This window comes from Labeo rohita, chromosome 7 (genome assembly GCF_022985175.1).
Source record: "Labeo rohita strain BAU-BD-2019 chromosome 7, IGBB_LRoh.1.0, whole genome shotgun sequence".
In the NCBI taxonomy this organism is placed as follows: domain Eukaryota; kingdom Metazoa; phylum Chordata; class Actinopteri; order Cypriniformes; family Cyprinidae; genus Labeo; species Labeo rohita.
Window position 1 is genome coordinate 32,622,817 of NC_066875.1, and position 17,133 is coordinate 32,639,949.

The 17,133-nt window shown below is 36.6% G+C and overlaps 1 protein-coding gene and 1 pseudogene across 1 annotated transcript; both read left to right on the forward strand.

Moving 5' to 3' along the window:
- Positions 1 to 1,370: 1,370 nt before the first annotated feature.
- On the forward strand, positions 1,371 to 3,900 carry LOC127167553 (intelectin-like; annotated as a pseudogene).
- An 8,167-nt stretch (positions 3,901 to 12,067) lies between these two features.
- On the forward strand, positions 12,068 to 14,335 carry LOC127168699 (intelectin). Its single transcript, XM_051115736.1, has 8 exons — positions 12,068 to 12,155; positions 12,308 to 12,395; positions 12,500 to 12,634; positions 12,714 to 12,961; positions 13,097 to 13,255; positions 13,361 to 13,481; positions 13,627 to 13,730; positions 13,886 to 14,335. Exons 2-8 carry the CDS (start codon positions 12,311 to 12,313, stop codon positions 14,036 to 14,038), a joined length of 1,005 nt encoding a protein of 334 aa, XP_050971693.1. The 5' UTR covers positions 12,068 to 12,155; positions 12,308 to 12,310; the 3' UTR covers positions 14,039 to 14,335.
- Positions 14,336 to 17,133: the final 2,798 nt, after the last annotated feature.

Below are 17,133 nucleotides of genomic sequence, written 5' to 3' on the forward strand. Positions count from 1 at the left end.
CAAAAGGTGTTTCCATCATGCAAAATGACCATTGCTGATGCATTTAGCTGACTGTCTCTGTATGTTGCATTTTATAAATTAAAATAATTTACAGGATAGTAAACAATTTATAGATTCAATAAAATGTATACAAAATTTTATTTCACTGAAGAAGTGCACCAATTAGGTGGCGCTGAGAACCACTTTTTCCTAAAGAGAATCCAAAAAGCCAACAGCTGGTTTTAGTGACCCTGCACTGGATTGTTTGGTTGGAGGGAGTAGGAGGGTGTATGGGTAACACAAAAACCTCCTAACACTGCAAAAAACAACCCAACAGGTGAACACAGCAGTTGGGTAGAAAAACAAACCCAACATTTTTGTCTTTATTAGGATAGGACATATCATAACTGACAGGATTTATTAAATGTTGGTAAATATGTCACTTTTATAGAACATTCAGTTATAATTTATTCATTTATAAAAATTAATTTATAAAATATTAACTTAAAAATAAGCGCACCATGATAAACCTAATACTTTTCATGCAGTTCCTTGCAGCTTCGAGCAGCATATGTAATTCATGTATATAAAATAGAACAAAAACTTACAACAACAGGTATGACTAAATATACTGAATAAATATACCCTAAAGTACTGATATATGCTGGTACTTGCTGATCCACTACAATGTGAGACACAAAAGAACATATTGTGATAAAAATGTAATTTTCAGTGTTTTAAAATAAATTCAGTCCAAACTAATTCTTAAATTTATTGCTTGCAAATGATCACACTTGCAGTCTCACATAACCATAAATTCAGTCAGAGACTGAAAAGGATCCCTAAAAACACTGGTGTAAGAAACAGTTACAAACAAAAGAACAAACGTTCATCCAAAAATGAAAATTCAGTCATAATTTATTAACCCTCATGTTGTTCTTCCGTGGAACAGCAATAACTACAACAAAACCAAACAAAAAATGTTTTTTGTCCATACAGTAGAAGTCAATGGTAAACAAAATGGTTTAGTTACAAACATTTTTAAAAACATCTGTTTTTTTTTTTGTTTTCAGCAGAGGAAAGAAACCCATTCAGGTTTGGAACTACATGAGTATGATTCTTTTAATAGCTGTAAATTTACTCTTTTGCATCCTAGCTCAAAATCAGTGCTTTATTGTCAGATGTGCAAATTAACATTGTTAACTGCATTTGCAGTATATTCAGTCATATCTGTTGTTATAAGTTTTTGCTCTATTTTATATACATGAATGTATTTACTCCAATTTAAGGCTTTAACCTTAGAACAACAACAACAACAAACATTCAGAGAGAAATGTGCCGGAAGGACTGGATATTTCCATGGCCGAATGGGACAACGCGGAACGCGGACAATGTATAAGATGAGTAAAAACACCGAAATACTACCCTTTTCTGTAAGCCGAAGCCAAACACACTTTTGGCTTTAGATCAGTTATACTTATTTTTCCACATTCCGCTTATGCTAAGATACCCTATCCTTCATTTTCCTCGTTCCACTCTCAAGTGTAAGTATCCTGAGTAAGTATGCCTGAGCTTTATTCTCTGACTCAGTCAGAAACCAAAAGCCTCAACAGTGCTCGCCAACTCGAGGAGAGAAACACAACAAACAAACGTAAGAGTTCTTTTACCATACAAATAAAATTTTAAAATATAGTGTAGTATAAATAGCCCATACTGTATGCTTTTAGTAGACAGAAACATGGAATGAATAGCGTTAGATTCATCTTTGCAGTGTTGAGTGAAATTGTAAAAAACTTTTATCTTTTTGTGTGCAGACTATGTTTCTTACACCAGTGTTTTTAGGGATCTTTTTCAGCTTCTCACTGAATTTATGGCTCTGTGAGGCTGCAAGTGTGATTGTTTGTAAGTAATAAATGTAATCATTTATTTGGATTGAAATTAATATATTTTAAAATCACATTTTTATATATATTACATATATTACACAAAGTCTTTTTGTCTCACATTGTAGTGGATCAACAAGACGTAGGATGACGTAGGATCTTGAGGATGCAGTACTTCAGGGCAGAATTAAATATGCTGCTCGAAGTTGCAAGGAACTGCATGAAAAGTATCAGGTTTATGATGGTACGCTTATTTTATGTTAATGTTTTATCTTAAGCAACAACTGCGTTGAAGTGACTCAGGAATGCTTCTGTTCATGCAGACGGCCTGTACTATCTGAACTCATCAAGAGGAGTCTTTTACCAGACGTTCTGTGATATGACCACTGCGGGCGGCGGCTGGACACTGGTTGCCAGTGTTCATGAAAACAACATGTATGGAAAGTGTACTGTTGGTGATCGCTGGTCTAGTGAGCAGGGCAGCGACCCAAACCGGCCTGATGGTGACGGGACATGGGCAAACACAGTCACATTTGGAACAGCAGAGGCCTCTACAAGTGATGATTATAAGGTATTTTTATTACATTCATGGTTTTACAACCCTAGTTACATTGGAGCAACATAAAGGAGACTAAGAGACTTGACTGACAATCAGATGATGTTTATGTAGAATCTGAAATAAAAGTCTGTTTCCTTTCTGTCACAGAATCCTGGATACTATGATATTGCAGCACAAGATGTGTCTGTGTGGCATGTTCCTAATAATAATGAGTTGGAACAGTGGTCTGCTACATCCCTCCTGCGATACCACACTGAAAATCACTTCCTAACCCTCTATGGAGGAAACCGTTTCAATTTATTCAAGGTCAGATGCACTTTGATACCAGTTTTCAGTTTGAAACTTTTGCAAAAATACAGTCTAAGATTACAAATTTGTGAAATTACAAAAATACTAAATTTTAAAAATCTTTTTTATAATTGTCCCAGAAATTCCCAGTGAGGTTTGGAGCCGGGGCATGCCTCACTGATAATGGACCTGCTATTCCAATAGTGTATGACACTGGAAATGTGGATTTCAACAAAAATCTGTATGGTCCCTATTCAAGAAGTATGGCAATAACTCTTGAACCAGTATTTTCAAATATTTTGTAATGTAGCTATATCACTTGACAGTAAGGAAATCTGTTTTATTCAGATTTCATTTACATATTTCATTTACAGATAATTTACAAGGCATCATTGTTGAGATCCAATCACTTAAATGAATAAAAGCCATGTCATATCTGCATAAACCTACCATGAACATCATCTGTGATATATTTGTTGCATTTTTTCCAGCAATATTTACACCTGGATTCATTGCATTCAGAGTCTTCAATACTGAAAGAGCGGCCATGGCTCTTTGTTCAGGTGTTAAACCAACCGCCTGTCACACTGAACATGTGAGTTAAAATAATATTCTGGATTATTTAAATCAATGTCAATAGACAGCATTTGCGACATGCTGTTAATCACCACATAATGCATTGATAGTAATACAAATAAATCAAGTGCATATGTATGTCTTGTTGATAGTAATGTACTCATGTTGTTGCAGTTCTGTATTGGTGGAGGTGGACACTTTCCTGAGGCCGTCCCTAGACAGTGTGGGGACTTTACGAGCTTCGATTGGGATGGCTATGGTATTAATGCAGCATGGAGTGCTTCCAAAGAGATGACCGAAGCAGCTGTGCTTCTCTTTTATCGCTGAAACTCTGATCAGTCAGCTTCCTTCCTTTCCACACTGATCAGCATTCGAATGTTATATACACAATTATTTGATCAAATGTATTTCTTTGCTATATATATATATATATATCCTTTATATCGGTCTGTAATCTACACATTCTTGTGTGTATGGTGATTGTAACTGAAATGACAACCTATCAGATTTATTAAGCCATTTATGAAGCTTTTGCTAGTTCATATCTAACACCTGTCAGTTCTTGGGTTTCTTTTTACACGTGTTCATAATTGGATACAAATATATTATGTTCAAATAAAAGCAGTGCATTGTCGATACTGTGTGGAGTCAAACCTTATATATTAACTTTTTTTACCTATTTATTTTGTTATTTCAGTATGTGTATTTCTATTTGTGCCATGGTCTGTCTGAACACTTATTTCTGATTGGCTGGAAGCTGTGCATTTAAACCGCTTAATGCCCAAGTACTTATCTATTGAGTGTTTAGACATGAAAACAGGGACATGTGTTGTCAGACTGGCAACTAGAAGTAACCATTAATAAGGAAAACCATGAACAATTTTGCCAGCCCACATGAGTGTCACCAAACTAAGTATAAGACCAATGAAGGTGACAGGACTGTGGCATCTGGTCTCTTTCACTGTGTACTACAGCGTTATACCTACACTTTTTTTTTTGGCCAACCTGTGAAGGCCTGGCAAAATTGTTAATGGAGCTAATAATACTTAAAATGTACATGTAACATCACATGTAACGGAATTACATAATTTAATTACAAAATAAATGTAATTAGTTACAGTTACTGAGAAAAAATTTGTAATTAAATTAGTTACTTTTGAAAATGTTAATGATTACAAAGGGGGGTTACATCTGATTTTTTTTCACACCCACACCCACATACAGATTTAATTGACATCTTTTATAAATTGCATTGACTGCTCTAAAATATGATTCCAATGTTTCAGGAGTTTAGGATACAGAATCGGACAGAAGCTTATTCGATAACTGTTTTATTTCGTATTTTGGTTTATGCATATGCTTTATTTTTTTAAGGTGAAGTGTTTTTTTCCAAGGCATTGTTACATGCCAGTGTTTCCTGTCATAACTATGCAAACATTTGATTAAAAAATAAAAAATAAAAAAAAACTGTTGTGATTTTAACTCTTTTTAACCTCAGAATGATCACAAAGTAAATAAGAGGTGTTAAGTCTGAATTTGTGGTGGCTGTGCTTTAAATTAAATTATTACATGGCTCTGGAATGCTTGATTCTGATTGGTCAATTGTGACATTCCAAGGTATGTTACTGCCCGATAACAACTGGTAAAAGTTAATAACACAGACTGTAAGGTCAGCTCTGCCTGGTTTAAGTGTTTCAAAATGATTAATATTTGAAAATATTAGAAATTTAAAAAAGTAATCAAAATGTAATCAAATTGTATTAAGTTACATTACTTTAATAAAGTAATTAAAAAGTTACACCACTTAAAAAGTCCAGGGCAGGCTGAAGGCAGACAAGACGATATAACAAGGTGAGGACACAAGACTAGAATAAACCAACTAGAAACATGACTGAACTAGACTAAGAAATTAACAAAGTGGCTCCGTACAGTTGCTTACACTAGGCGAGTGCTAAACGCAATACAATACTGGGCAACTAGGAAGAGGAAGTACAAGGCTTACATAGAGTGCTTGATTGGTTACAGCTGTGTGTCATCAGCGCAATGAATGATGGGAAATGTAGTCCAGGGTGTGGTGCAACAGTCAAACAGTGTAATGTGAAATGGCAAGGCGACCTCTGGTGGCGAGCAGACTGGCGTTTAGGACCAGATTCATGACAGTAACGTTCCCAACACTGGTAATATCTTACATGTAGTGTGAATTTCGGGATATTGGGACACTTTTGCCATTGAATTGATTGTGAAAAAGTGTCCCAAATAACCTGAAATCACCTGTAATTCACTCTAAGACTTTTTTGTAGTAGCCTATAAATACTTTGTAAATTGTAGCATGACTACAGCTTAAGGTCTATGACACAGGAGCCACACACAAGGATACAAGATTAAAGTGGTCACCGGATGCTAAGTTCACTTTAACATGTTGTTTGAACATTAATGTGTGTTGGCAGTGTATGTACAAATCTACCCCATAATGATAAAAATCCATGCAGTGGTTTTTAATTAATCTGTAAAAATAATATCCCCTTTTTCAAATAAAGCCATTATCAGATGCCTGTCGTTGATGCCTACGATAGTTGATTTACATGACCTCTTACCTTAGACCAGCTGTAACAGTCCGCCGTCTTTATTTTGATGCCGGAGCAGGGATGTAAATTAGACAAGAATATCTCTGATTGAGCGATTGAGGTGTTGTGTTGCTAGATGTAATAATGAACGTAGTGGTCGTCATTTACTCCCGACATCTGAGCCCCTGAAAATACAGTACATTACGATTGTTTGTGAAGGGAATGCACCTCCCGATCTACATATATCCATCTATGTTTGCGCGAATCATTCGTGATCCAGCTTCACTTACAGCAGAAGTGAGTACAAGGGTTTTTTTTAAGAATCTTTGCGATCGCCTTTCCTAATAATGTGCTAGTTAGCAAGTTTAGCGGCTAAACACACTAAATGCGGCTAAAGTAAACAGGCTCGTCACTCCACAGAGAGAAGAGAGGGGCAGAGCGAGCAAAGCTCATTTGCATTTAAAGCAGCCTCGACCAGAATGAGATGATTTTTTGCAGAGCTGATTTTGGCAAGGTAAAAAGGGTGTTGTTTTACACAACCATTGAGAATTTTTAACCAAAGTATATTATAGACTTTTCATTAAGACCCTAAAGAATCATATCAACTTGTGGAAAATGGGCATCTGATGACCCCTTTAAGGTTTACTGCACATGAAACAACACACGAGGAAATAAGTTCAACAAACTGACAAAACATGAGCGAAAGAGAACACAATATAAAGGAGGTTAACAACATGAGAAACAGGTGACAACACTCTAAGTGACTAACGAGGACTAAACAAGAGGCCGTGGTGATTGGAAACAAGGAAGCAGGACAAGGGAAGCACATAGCAAACACAAACAAAGACAAAGCCATGTGCTCAAGCACAACACAAACAAGGAAATATTAAACAATGACAGACTAAACAGAGGGGAAAACCCTGACAAGTCTCTATTGCTGTATATTTTCAACTATATAAACTAACTTAACATAAGTTTCACTTGTGACTGCACTGATAGGGCAAGATAATTTCTTTCATGTCCTCTTTCATGAACAAGAACTTTTTTTTTTGTAAATGCATTTAAATTCAACATATTCTTCAAACTCTTTACCTTAAGCAAACCTTTAACCTTTAACCAAGGCCAGTGATTAGCTGTTCGCCAGAGATTTACAAAGAAAGTTGATGATCAGCATCATGGTAACAACAAAGCTGGATTGGAATGGTTTGGTTTTGTCAACTCAAAACTAATCCTGTAACTCTGCATTTGTTCAATTACCATCATGGTACAGGCCCCAGGGGTGCCCAATCTTGTTCCTGGAGATCTACCTACTTACAGACAGCAGACCTGCAGCCCTGGTCCTACACAGCTGTCTGTAATTATCAAGTGCTACTGTACCTAAGAGATTAATTAGCTGGTTCAGGTGTGTTTGATCAGGGTTGGAGATGAAATTTGCAGGATGGTAGATCTCCAGGAAAAGGATTGGGCACCCTTGCTCTAGACCAGTGGTTTTCAAACCTGTCCTGCGAGCACCCCCAACACTACACATTTTCTGTGTCTCCCTCATCCATCACACCCGGTTCAACTAATCAGCTCATTAGAGGCAGCATAGAGACAGCAAGACCTAAAAATGGGTGTATCAGATATGAGAGACCTCAGCGTTGGGGGTGCAGCGTTGGGGGTGCTCGCAGGACCAGCTTGAAAACCATTGCTCTAGACAAACAAGGACACAACACAGACAAACCCAGAACTAGCAGTTCTTTATACTTTTATTAAAATGTTAAAATGTTTCCTACAAGTTTCCTACACCCCTGTCAGGATCCTGCCCTGACTGTCTTATCTTTGTTCAATGTTTCTCTGTTTGTTTTGTGTCTAAGCACATGGTTCTGTCTTTGTTTGTGTCTGCCACATGCTCCTCTTATCCCACCTCCTTGTTTCCCCTGGTCACGCCCCCTTGTTTAGCCCTTGTCTGCACCTGGTCCTCCTGTGTGTGCTGCTTCATATATTGGGTTCCGTTCCCCTGTGTCTGTGCTGGTTTGTTTGGTGTTTACCTGTTTTTTGGTCCAGAATATATCCTTTGATCTTGCTCAAGCCATTTTGGATATCTTATCTAGTTATTTTGTTTTCTTGTTTCCTCTGTCTCCTCTAGTTCTGCCTAGTTCTTGTTCTTTTCATTTTGTGCATTGTAATCTAATTTATAAGTTGTTTCTCTCTCTTTGATTTAGAATTTCTTTTGCCCTTGTTTTTGCAGTTCCAACCCCTTTTGGATCTTGGCTTTGTTTTTACTCTTCGATTCCTTCTTTAGTTAGATTTGGTTTGTTTATTGCCTTTGCTCTTTTTGTTCACAATTGTCTGTCTTGTGTCATTGTGTTGTCTTTCAGTCTTGTCTCGTTTGTCGTGTTTTGTCCTGTCCTGCCTTTACCCAGATTCCCTGGCCACTGACCCCCTACTGCCTGGAAGCAGCTCTCCTCTCTAACATGTCAAGTCTCTGGTTCTGGTAGTACCTATCTGGCGGCTAGTCTGTGTGTCATTGGAGTTTCTCTTCAAGCTACGGGTTCCCAGTGTTCCTGCCTAGTTGTTCCTCTGGAGCTGTCTTCTCTATGCTTAAGACTGTGGCCATCTCTGACAGTCATACCTCCTGCCTGTATTGTCACCTGCCCTGCCCCTCTGTTTGGACTATTTCACTCCTCATTCTCCCTGCTGTCGTAGTCTACGTCTTGTTAATAAAATCACCTTTGTCTGCTCATTTGCATTTGGGTCCCATTCCTTGCAGATTCATGACCGCCCCATGAGGCCTTGCGTCAAAAGTGGGAGCGTCTTCCGGTTCAAAGTAGACAAGCTGAACTTGACACTCATTCATTCAACAGTTGACAGGAGTGATGGGCAAATGAAGCCTCGTGAAGCACCGAGACTTTCCTCTGACTGTTTCGGGAAAAGATTCAAAGCTTCGAGTGTCGGAAACAGCGCAATCTGGTGGTTAGTAAAAAAATAAAGCAGCCAAAAGCCTGTGAACTCCGTCAGAAGAAGCATTCACCACAATTTCCGCAGATCGACTCATGTTATATGCACAAATAAAAGCCTAACCGTGTGTATTTGTTTGTTGAATTTCTGACTCTGATAAATTAATTTACCCATTGAACAGTGCCATTAAATGCCAGTAGGAATATTAATAGGATGTAATAGAAGAATAATGTACACATTTATTAATTGCATATGGCATATATTGAATTTTCCTGAAATAATTTGTATTCTTCATATTACTTGTATGACTGGGTATTTAAAAACTTAATTATTAAACAGGTCCCAATTAAAATGTACTTGTGGACAGAATACCCAAGACTTGTCACTTGTCATTTTGAATGGGGAAAGATGCAACGGTCATTATGGCCGCAAGCTGCCGTTAGACGTCCCGGTTGCTATTGTTCTGAGACGTGCGCTCAGTACTGCGCATTGGCTGATCTAGCCTGAAAAATAAGCTCTTTTAACGCTATTGGAGCATAAGGAACATTATTTATGAGATAGTTCTTGTCAGACTTCATTGGTGATTTCAAATATAAATTTTAATTGTAAGCTTGGTAAACAGTTTTGAGAATTTGATGTTTTCACATTCAAAGAGATAGGAGCTACACTTGCCTGCCCGAGAGGCGTTTCAAAGATGGCCGCCGAGTCAAAGTACTTGCCTTAAAGGGACTTTGGTGTCGCACAGCTCTGACTGAAATTCAGTGACGTCAAGGCTGTAATGTGATTGGTTATTAAAGGACACGTGATCCAAGTTAGTTGTTCCGCTTTCTCCAATAGTAAGTAATACAGACCCTCTCATCTCCCAATAGTAAGAAATGCCTTGTCCAAATACCCACAATTGCGGTCTTTGCACTTGACCACTAGACTGCTTATATGATGTATTTCCTGTATTTGGCCCAAGTGTTCAAGTGAAGATGAAGGCCACAAGTGTTAAATGTTACAAATGTTATAAACATTCTTCAAAACATCAATTTGTAGCATCCTAAAATAAAATTAGTGCTTTATTGTCAAATGTGTGGTTCTGTGTGACAAACTGCAATTTTACCATTGTTAACAGCATTTGCAGTATATTCAATAATATCTATTGCTATTAGTTTCTGCTCAATATTATTTATGAATTTGTTTTCTCAAACAAAACATTCAGTGTTGGGATGTGGACCAGATGGGCTGGATTTGTCCAGGGCTGAATGAAACTAAGTGGAATGAAGAAAATAAATACAGGGTACCTGTCAGGCAGTTTTAAAGCACCACCATCACCGCTGTCACCACAGTCCTCAGCTCTAACGCACACCAGACCCTGATCACCGGATACTGATCACCCTCACCTGATGCAGCTCATTAAGTGCCCTATATCTCTGCACTCCTCACAATATCTCACTGTTTGGTCTACAGTTTGCACAGTTAACTAGTGGTGCATTCAAGTCATGTCGGATAGATTGTATTTACTGAGTTGAATGGACATGTATGCCACCACAAATTTGTTATTATGAGTGGGAAACTCAAAATTTTCTTAAAGCCTAGAGTCTCTAAGTTGGGGGAGTGAATAAATGGTGAAAAATGAAACAGGTGTAAACACTAACAAGAAAATCAGGTAAAAAGTGTCAGATGCAATGGACTGACTTGCCAACAGCAGAAACAAGATCATGATCAATAGAGACAAAAGTCAGTTTAACTCAGCAGATCAGAGATTCAATCTAGCACAGGATAGAAAATAAGAGGGGAATATAAATGGTGAATAATGAAACAGGTGTAAATCCTAACAAGAAAATCAGGTAACAAGTGGGGCGGTGTTACCATAAACAACAGATCACATGGCAAACACAAATACCCACAAGACAGCCACCCACAGCCACACTTTAGACAAACAGGACAGGTATTTGGGTTTTTTTTTTGTTTCGGTATATGTTCCTCATTCTGTTTTTTTTTTTTTTTTTTTTTTTTTTTTTTTCTGAGGTCAGTCTGGCACAGGATAGAAAATAAGAGGGAAATATAAATGGTGACTAATGAAACAGGTGTAAACCCTAACAAGAAAATCAGGTAACAAGTGGGGTGGTGTTACCATAGACAACAGATCACATGGCAAACACAAATACCCACAGACAGCCACGCACTCTAGACAAACAGGACAGGTATTTGGGGTTTTTTTTTGTTGTTGTTTTTTTTTTTTTTTTGGTATATGTTCCTCATTCTTTTTTTTTTTTTTTTTTTTTGGGGTCAAGGTCTTTAATTGGAGTAAATAAAGTCATAAAATAGGACAGAAAACTACAACAGTAGATGACTATACTTTAACCCTCATATAAATGCCATAAATACTGGCAAAACAAGCTTTATAGTACAGTTACAGTTATCAACATGGTGATTTGACAAGAATGTGTTTATCACAAATATTATTATTACACTTCTATTAAATATTGGCTGACTATATATCAGTTTTATTGAGTTTTTTTTCGTATAGTTATTACATATTTAGAAAAGCCTGTTTAATATTCTGTAGTTTTAATTCACAGTTTTAAGTAAAATGGTAATTCAATAAGAGCCTGATGAAGGATCAATATGAATAATTTGTCTTAGACAAATTAGGTGTTAACCTTTCACAAAAGTTATTTTGGTTAAAGGGGTAATTCATACAAAAATAAGAATTCTGCCATAATTTATTATGTTATTCCAACAAATGGTTTCAGACTTTACTTTCATCTGTCAAGATAACAAGGAAAAACAGAGAACTAAAACTTTGCAAACAGATGCCATTATGTTTACATTAAATGCCCAATACAATGTAGATCACCTTAGATCTGTATATGATGTTATTTTAGGATGTGGGATTTGCAGATATTAAACAGATCCTTAAATTTGTAATCCAACACATTCTTCAAAACATCAATTTGTAACATATAGCAAAAATCAGTGCTTTATTGTCAAATGTGTGTTTCTGCGTGACAAAATGCTAAATTACCATTGTTAACAGCATTTGCATTATATTCAATAATATTTATGGTTATTAGTTGCTGGCCTATTTTATGAATTTATTTACTCCAATTTTGATCCAACCAAAACATTCAGTGTGGGTAATGTGGAGCAGATGGACTGGATTTGTCCAAGGCCAAATGAGACAAAGTGGAATGAGGAAAATAAAGTACAGGGTATCAAAGAAACAAACAAGCAAACAAACAAACCCATAAATAATTCATTTTCCTCGTTCCACTCCAGAGTATAAGTATCCCTGAGTAGGTATGCTAATCTCAGCCAGAAGCCAAAAACCTTGACAGTGTTCGCCAACAGGAGAGAAACACAAGACAAGCAGCAAACGTAAGAGTTCTTACTTTAAAATAGAAGTAGTATTAGTAGCATATGTAGTAGACTTTTAGTTAGCTGAAACAGAAACATGGAACCAGTATCATGAATTTTATCTTTGCAGTGTTAAATGTAATTGTAAAGAACTTTTCTTCTTTCGTTTGCAGACTATGTTTCTTACACCAGTGTTTTTAGGGATCCTTTTCAGCCTCTCACTGAATTTATGGCTCTGTGAGGCTGCAAGTGTGATAGTTTGTAAGTAATAAATGTAATCATTTATTTGGATTGAAATGAATTTATTTTAAAATGATATTTTTATCACAATATATTACACAAAGTCTTTTTGTCTCACATTGTAGTGGATCAACAAGATGTACCATGTATCAAAACCGTTGATACCAAGGTCAGACTTGAGGATGCAGTACTTCAGGGCAGAATTAAATATGCTGCTAGAAGCTGCAAAGAACTGCATGAAAAGTATCAGGTTTATGATGGTGCGTTTATTTTATGTTAATATTTTATCTTAAGCAACAACTGTGTTGAAGTGACTCAGGAATGCTTCTGTTCATGCAGATGGCCTGTACTATCTGAACTCATCAAGAGGAGTCCTTTACCAGACGTTCTGTGATATGACCACTGCGGGCGGCGGCTGGACACTGGTTGCCAGTGTTCATGAAAACAACATGTATGGAAAGTGTACTGTTGGTGATCGCTGGTCTAGTCAGCAGGGCAGCGACCCAAACCGGCCTGATGGTGACGGGACATGGGCAAACACAGTCACATTCGGAACAGCTGAGGCCTCTACAAGTGATGATTATAAGGTATTTTTATTACATTCATGACTTTACAACCCTAATTTAATAGTAGCAAGATAAAAGACACTAAGAGACTTGACTGACAATCAGAAGATGTTTATGTAGAATTTGAAATGACAGTCTGTTTCCTTTCTGTCACAGAATCCTGGATACTATGATATTGCAGCACAAGATGTGTCTGTGTGGCATGTTCCTAATAATAATGAGCTGGAACAGTGGTCTGCTACATCCCTCCTGCGATACCACACTGAAAATCACTTCCTAACCCTCTATGGAGGAAACCTTTTCAATTTATTCAAGGTCAGATGCACTTCGGTACCAGTTTTCAGTTTGAAACTTGCAAAAATACAGTCTAAGATTACAAATTTGTGACTTTTTTTTAATCTTTTTTTATAATTGTCCCAGAAATTCCCAGTGAGGTTTGGAGCCGGGGCATGCCTCACTGATAATGGACCTGCTATTCCAATAGTGTATGACACTGGAAATGTGGATTTCAACAAAAATCTGTATGGTCCCAATTCAAGAAGTATGGCAATAACTCTTGAACCAGTATTTTCAAATATTTTGTAAAGTAGCTATATCACTTGACAGTAAGGAAATCTGTTTTATGTCATGTCTGCATGAACCTACCATGAACATCATCTGTGATATATTCGTTGCATTTTTTCCAGCAATATTTACACCTGGATTCATTGCATTCAGAGTCTTCAATACTGAAAGAGCGGCCATGGCTCTTTGTTCAGGTGTCAAACCAACCGCCTGTCACACTGAACATGTGAGTTAAAATAATATTCTGGATTATTTAAATCAATGTCAATAGACAGCATTTGTGACATGCTGTTATTCACCACATAATGCATTGATAGTAATACAAGTAAATCAAGTGCATATGTATGTCTTGTTGATAGTAATGTACTCATGTTGTTGCAGTTCTGTATTGGTGGAGGTGGACACTTTCCTGAGGCCGTCCCTAGACAGTGTGGGGACTTTACGAGCTTCGATTGGGATGGCTATGGTATTAATGCAGGATGGAGTGCTTCCAAAGAGATGACCGAAGCAGCTGTGCTTCTCTTTTATCGCTGAAACTCTGATTAGTCAGCTTCCTTCCTCTCCACACTGATCAGCATTCGAATGTTATATACACAATTATTTGATCAAATGTATTTCTTTACTATATATCCTTTATATCGGTCTGTAATCTACACATTCTTGTGTGTATGGTGATTGTAACTGAAATGACAACCTATCAGATTTATTAAGCCATTTATGAAGCTTCTGCTAGTTCATATCTAACACCTGTCAGTTCTTGGGTTTCTTTTTACACGTGTTCATAATTGGATACAAATATATTATGTTCAAATAAAAGCAGTGCATTGTCAATACGGTGTGGAGTCAAACCTTATATATTAACTTTTTTTTTTTAACCTAAATTTGATCTCAAATTATACACAAATTTGATCTCAGACTGTGCGTACGCTGAAAGTCCTAGGAACATTCATATTTATAAACACAGTCTTTTGCGTGGAAAAGTGCTTAGGGCCACGTCAGGGTCTGAGCAGATGTATGGACTTACACAAAATATGTAAGCTTATTTATTTCATTTCATTTTTACTTACATAAAACGAAAGAATCTAAAAAACCTGTGGGACAAATAAGCTATTTTGACAAACGTTTAAATAACAGTTTTATAAGAAATTCCTTTAATGCTGAATCCAGTCCTCCATGTAAATCTTAGCACAGCATTTGGATGTTACCATATAAATACGTAATTTCCAATAAAGTAAAAGTACACAAAATTATCCACAGATGCTATCCTGTAAATGTAACTGTTAGCAGGTACCTTTTGTAACATATGATTAAGATATTCTGTTGCTCTTTTTCTTTCATTTTGGGTTGACTTTAAAATAGGTAAAAAATTAAACAAAGCCCTTCATTTAGAACCTCATCATATTTTTGTTTTCAAAACCAGTCTTTTTTGATTAACAAATTATTAATCTGTTAGTTATTTTAGCACAGTTTTATATTCATAAGTCAAAAATAATTCAAAAGAAACCATCACACATTGTCTTTTGTAAAACTGATCTTAAAATATACTTTGAAACCCTTTCTATAAGATCACAAAATAAGAAGCTTATAAAAACAATAAAAATTCTAAAGCTTTTCAAATTTATGTAACTGCATTTTTTTTTATTTGTATAATAATGATAATAATAATAATAATAATAACAATAATAATAATTATCATAATTATTATTATTATTTTAGTTGTTGGTGTTGTTGTTCTGTTTTGCATGCTTTGAGATGTGTAACGTTTCCCCGTGTTTGCCATGTGCTTTTGTGTGATCATGGAACTAAAAAAAAAAGTAAGCTATGCTGAGTTTTAGTTTGTTTCTATGATTCGCTCCATAAATTAAAAAGAAACAAGACCGCTAAAAAAAGGCATCCTGTTTTTCTTGATGCTTCAAATTAAAGCACAGTATTCATTTTATTGTGAGTGTACACAAATAAAAGTAAACTGTTTACATGTACGCTTTTTTTCTCATGTGTAAATTGTTTTTCAACTAAAAATTTTTTTTCATGCCACTGGCCATTCTCAAACAACAGTTTCCGATGTTGAGTGATTCTTTTTTATATGCTAATGATATTAATTAGGGGGTGTTTACCAAGGTGGAGATCTGACACCAGTCAGCTGCACACAATTTCAAGATCATTTGCGATTTATGAATGTCACATCTGTGCGTATGTTCGTTTTCTCTGAATCGCACTTACGCACTTTTGAGAAATGATCTTAGAACAATTTTAGGACGATTTAGGGGCCGTTCACATATCGCGTCTTTTGCGCGCTCAAGTTCGTTATTTCAAATGTAGACGCGCCGCAGCCGCGCTCATAACGGAAGCGACGCGGTCGCGACGCGCACGCGGTGTGACGCGCTCGGTTTTTTCAGCGGTGTCCGCGCCGCATCCAGTTGAAAACATCTCAACTTTTCAGAATGCTGCCAGCGCACCGCGAGTCATGTGACAAGATTCAAACAATTAGCTTCATCATTTCCCGTATAACGATGAAAGCTCCGCCAAGATGGAGAAACAGCTGATCATAGCTGTACATTTTTAAATAAATTTAGTAGAATAGCTACAGGAAGTGATTTTTAGTTTGGATGAAACGTCCACATCTTGACTGAGAGTGCGGGTCATGGTTGCTTAGCAACGGCAGACGCCACGGGAGGGCAAAGTAGGAAAAATCGGCGCGCCTAGCGTTCTCCAAGCGTTTTTAGGCGCGATATGTGAATGGCCCCTTATACGCAACTTTTTATAAATGAGGCTTTCACTGTGTACCGCAGCGTTATGCCTACACACTCAAAATATTAACACTTTTTTTGCCAACCTGTGAAGGGCTGGCAAAATTGTTAATGGAGCTAATAATACTTAAAATATCTTCTAATTTCCAGTGTTCGGGAGTAAGTTACTTGTAATGGAATTCCGTAATTTAATTACAAACACACACACATACACACACACATACATATTTAACTGACATCTTTCATAAATTTCAGTGACTGCTCTAAATCGAGACTCCAGTGTTTCAGGAGTTTATGACACAAAATCGGACACATGCTTATCCCATAACTGCTTTATTTCCTAGGTTTATGCATATGCTTTATTTTTTAAGATGAATTGTTTTTTTCCAAGGCATTGTTAGATGCCAGTGTTTCCTGTCATAACTATGCAAACATTTGATCTAAAAAAATAATTCTTCTTGTGATTTTGAATCTGTATTTAACCTAAATCTGTATTTAACCTAATGATCTCAAAGTAAATAAGAGGTGTTAAGTCTGAATTTGTGGTGGCTGTGCTTTAAATTAAATTATTACATGGCTCTGGAATGCTTGATTCTGATTGGTCAGTTGTGACATTCCACAGTATGTTACTGCCTGATAACAACTGGTAAAAGTTAATAACACAGACTCATCTCAGTAACATAAGTCTGCACTATACGCTTGCTAGTTTTTCCTGGTGGAAGCTTTTCATTTGGTTATCTAACAAAGTATTAGAACTCAGTTCAATATTATGTGTACAATTTCTTAATTCTGTCATTCTGGCATTGTGGACTCGCTCTCTTGTTTCATACAAATGCAGCTGCTGCCTTTTTGTTTTGTACACTGTATTTATGTGGTGAAATG

Bases quoted from the DNA above. Each gene is read 5' to 3' on its own strand.
- LOC127168699 (XM_051115736.1), top strand. From the start codon at position 12,311: ATGTTTCTTACACCAGTGTTTTTAGGGATCCTTTTCAGCCTCTCACTG. The intron at 12,635-12,713 runs GTGCGTTTATTT...CTGTTCATGCAG, and splicing joins AAAGTATCAGGTTTATGATG to ATGGCCTGTACTATCTGAAC. The intron at 13,731-13,885 runs GTGAGTTAAAAT...ATGTTGTTGCAG, and splicing joins CCGCCTGTCACACTGAACAT to TTCTGTATTGGTGGAGGTGG.